General features: G+C 72.3%; 1 protein-coding gene across 1 annotated transcript in view; it reads right to left on the reverse strand.

The window, feature by feature from the left end:
• The window catches only part of PEAR1 (platelet endothelial aggregation receptor 1), a 10,713-nt gene that overhangs the window by 6,181 nt on the left and 1,154 nt on the right, over window positions 1–3,378 (reverse strand). Inside the window, 9 exon segments of the mRNA XM_026046621.1 lie at window positions 177–305; window positions 393–539; window positions 620–722; window positions 1,224–1,387; window positions 1,465–1,585; window positions 2,091–2,265; window positions 2,348–2,560; window positions 2,668–2,804; window positions 2,882–3,060. Of these exon segments, the coding sequence (XP_025902406.1) occupies window positions 177–305; window positions 393–539; window positions 620–722; window positions 1,224–1,387; window positions 1,465–1,585; window positions 2,091–2,265; window positions 2,348–2,560; window positions 2,668–2,804; window positions 2,882–3,060 (1,368 nt within the window).

A 3,378-nucleotide genomic window follows, 5' to 3' on the forward strand; every position in this document is an offset into this window, starting at 1 on the left:
TGCCCACCCATAGGGCTCCATAGGACCCCTGCACCCCCATAGGACCCCATAGGACCCCTGCCCACCCATAGGGCTCCATAGGGCTCCATAGGGCCCTATAGGACCCCTACCCCCCCATAGGGCCCCCCAGGAGCCCACAGGCCCCCTGCCCGCCCGCCGCCCGGCGCGGCACTCACGGCGGGAGCAGTCGGCGCCGGCCCAGCCCGGCGCGCAGAGGCAGGAGCCGGTGACGTGGTGGCACGAGGAGCGGTTGCCGCAGGCGCAGGACAGGCTGCACCTCTTGCCGTAGCGCCCCGGCGCGCAGGCTGCGGGCGGGGGATGAGTTCACGCGGCCTCAGCCCCCCATGAGCCCCTCTCCCCATCATTGCCCGTCCCGTGCCGCCGGCACTCACGGCGCTGGCACGCGGGGCCGCGGTAGCCCGGGGCGCAGCTGCAGGTGCCGTCGCGCGCCGAGCACGCGGCGCCGTTGCGGCAGGCGCAGGGCTGGCTGCAGCCCCGGCCCCACCAGCCCGGCTCGCAGCTCCGCTCGCACCGCAGCCCTGCGAGGAGGACGAGGAGGATGAGGAGGAGGAGGAGGAGGAGCTGGGGGGTGGGGAGGCTCCCGGTGCCCCCCCGTTACCGCTCCAGCCCGGCAGGCAGTGGCAGGCGCCGGTGACGGGGTCGCAGCCGTCGGCGTGGGCGCAGGAGCAGCGCTGGGCGCAGCCGGCGCCGAAGGTGCCGTTCTGGGCGGCAGCGGGTCAGCGCCACGGCCGGCACGTGCCCAGCCCGSGGGATTGCCGCCTCCTTCCCATGCCATGCCCCTCCTTCCCATCCCGTGCCCCTCCTTCCCATCCCATCAGATTCCCATCCCATGCCACCTCATTGCCATCCCATGCCAGTACTATCCCATGTCCAATCCAGGCCTATTCCATGCCATCCACACCAAAGTCCATGCCATACCCACTCATGCCACGCAATCCCACCCCATGCCCACCCCAATACCAGACCATTCCCATGCCATCAATGCTATTCCATGNCAATCCCACCCCATGCCCACCCCAATACCAGACCATTCCCATGCCATCAATGCTATTCCATGCCATACCCACCCCATGCCATGCAATGCCACCCCAATACCAGACCATTCCCATGCCGTCAGCGCTGTTCCCTGCCATGCCCGCCCCATGCCCAGGACAGCAGCCGATGCTGCCCTGCTCCACATCCCCGCTCCGGGCGCTGCTCACCATGCAGGGCTGCTGGCAGCGGGGCCCGCGCCAGCCGGCGCCGCAGCTGCAGCTGCCGCTGCGGGGGCTGCAGGCGGCACCGTGGGCGCATTGGCAGCTCCCGTTGCAGCCGGGCCCCCACGTGCCGGGCGCGCAGGGCTCGGAGCAGCGGGCGCCGCGCCAACCTGTGGGCACCGTGGGCACCGTGGGGGGCACTAAGGGGCTGTGGAAGCCCCCCCCCCCCATGCCGGCGCGCACCCACCTTCCTTGCAGGCGCAGGYGCCGTCGAGCGGGGAGCAGCCGCGCGCGTTGCGGCAGGAGCAGCGCCCGCCGCAGCCCGGCCCGAACGTGTCCGGCGGGCACAGCGAGGAGCAGTGCTCGTCCTGGGGGGCACCGGGGGGCGGGAGGGGAGAACCCCCCCGCGCAGCCCCCCATGCAGGTGGTGGGGACAAAGGTGACACCCGTGATGGGGACTAGGTGGCCCCGATGCCSTCCACCCGCCAGCTAGGGGTGCAGGGACCCCCCATTGCTTCTCCCATGGCCAAGAGTCCCCTGGGATTTCGTGGACCTGGAGAMGCTCCTAGGGATACCTGGATCCCCCGTGGGTGCCCAGAGCCCCCTATGGGTGTCTAGAGTCCCCATGGGTACCCGGACCCCCCCGTGGGTGCCCAGACCCTGCATGGGTGCCCAAACCCCCCATAGATGCCCGGATCCCCTGTGGGTGCCTAGAATCCCCAGGGATGCCAGAACGCCCCGTGGATGCCCAGACCATGCGTGGGTGCCCAAACCCCCCCCCCCGCTGTGGGTGCCCGGAGCCCCCGTGGGTGCCCAGATTCCCCATGGGTGCCCGGAGCCCCTGTGGGTGCCCGGAGCCCCCGCGGGCCGCACCGTGAAGCCGGGCGCGCAGCGGCAGCGCCCGCTGGCCGCGTCGCAGGTGCCACCGTTGAGGCAGGCGCAGGGCTGCAGGCAGCCGGCGCCGAAGGTGCCGGGCGCGCAGCTCTCRTTGCACCAGAGCCCGGCCCAGCCCGGGCGGCACGCGCACTCGCCGTGCAGCGGGTGGCAGCTGCGGGGACACGCGGGCACCTCAAGCATCCCGCCCGCGGGGGCCCGCGAGGGCCCAGGCGTCCGGGGCGCACCCCACCCACCTCTGGCTGTGCTGCGGGTGGCAGAGGCAGCGGCTCTCGCAGTGCAGCCCGTAGAGGCCGGGCAGGCAGCGGCGCCGCTCGCAGCGGGCGCCCTCGAAGCCGGCCTCGCACAGGCAGGCGCCGTCCACGTGGAAGCAGCGGCCGCCGTTGGCGCAGTCGCAGCGCCCGCCGCAGTCCTGCCCGTAGCGCCCCGGCGGGCACTGCTCSCGGCACCTGCGGGGCACGGGCAAGCGGGCTGCACCAGCACCTCCCGGCAGGATGATCCCCTGCTCCGAGCTGAGGCCGTGCAGCTCGTTGCACGCCCGGCCCGCGGCACTCACTGCTCGCCGGTGAAGCCCGGCGCGCAGCGGCACTGCCCGTCCCGCGGGTCGCAGCTGCCGCCGTTGTGGCAGCGACACTCGCCCCGGCAGCCCGGCCCGAAGCGCCCGGCGGGACACGGCGTGGAGCAGATGTCACCCTGCAAAGGGGACGAGGGGGGCGACTGCGGCGCCCGCCGCGGCGCCGCGGGCACCAGGGCTGCGGCGCGGGCCCTACCGTCCAGCCGTGCGGGCAGAGGCAGGTGCTGGAGCCCGGCGGGTGGCAGATGCCCCCGTTTTGGCAGGGGCAGCTGGTGGCACAGGGCGTCTCCTGGGTGCCGTTGGGACAGGGCACCTCGCAGCTGCAGCCAGAGGATCAGCAGGCGCCCGGGGTGCCGGATTTGGTGCACGACAGAGGCCCGGATCCCTGCTCTGGGGGTGCTGGATTTGCTGTCCCCCACAGCCCCAGCATCCCTGTTCCAGGGTGCCAGATTTGCTGCACCCAGGAGCCCCGGATTCCTGCTCCAGGACACCGGATCTGGTACCCCCAGGAGCCCCAGTATCCCCGCTCCAGGGGTACCGGATTTGTTTCCCCACATCCCCAATATCCCCTTTCCAGGGTGCCAGATTTGGAGCCCCCCACAGCCCCAGCATCCCTGCTCCAGGGGTACCAGATTTGGTGCACCCAGGAACCCAAATATCCCTGCTCTGGGGGATGCCAGATTTGGAGCCCCC

The sequence above is a fragment of the Nothoprocta perdicaria genome, unplaced genomic scaffold, assembly GCF_003342845.1.
Source record: "Nothoprocta perdicaria isolate Ctin4 unplaced genomic scaffold, notPer1 scaffold_450, whole genome shotgun sequence".
Classification (NCBI taxonomy): domain Eukaryota; kingdom Metazoa; phylum Chordata; class Aves; order Tinamiformes; family Tinamidae; genus Nothoprocta; species Nothoprocta perdicaria.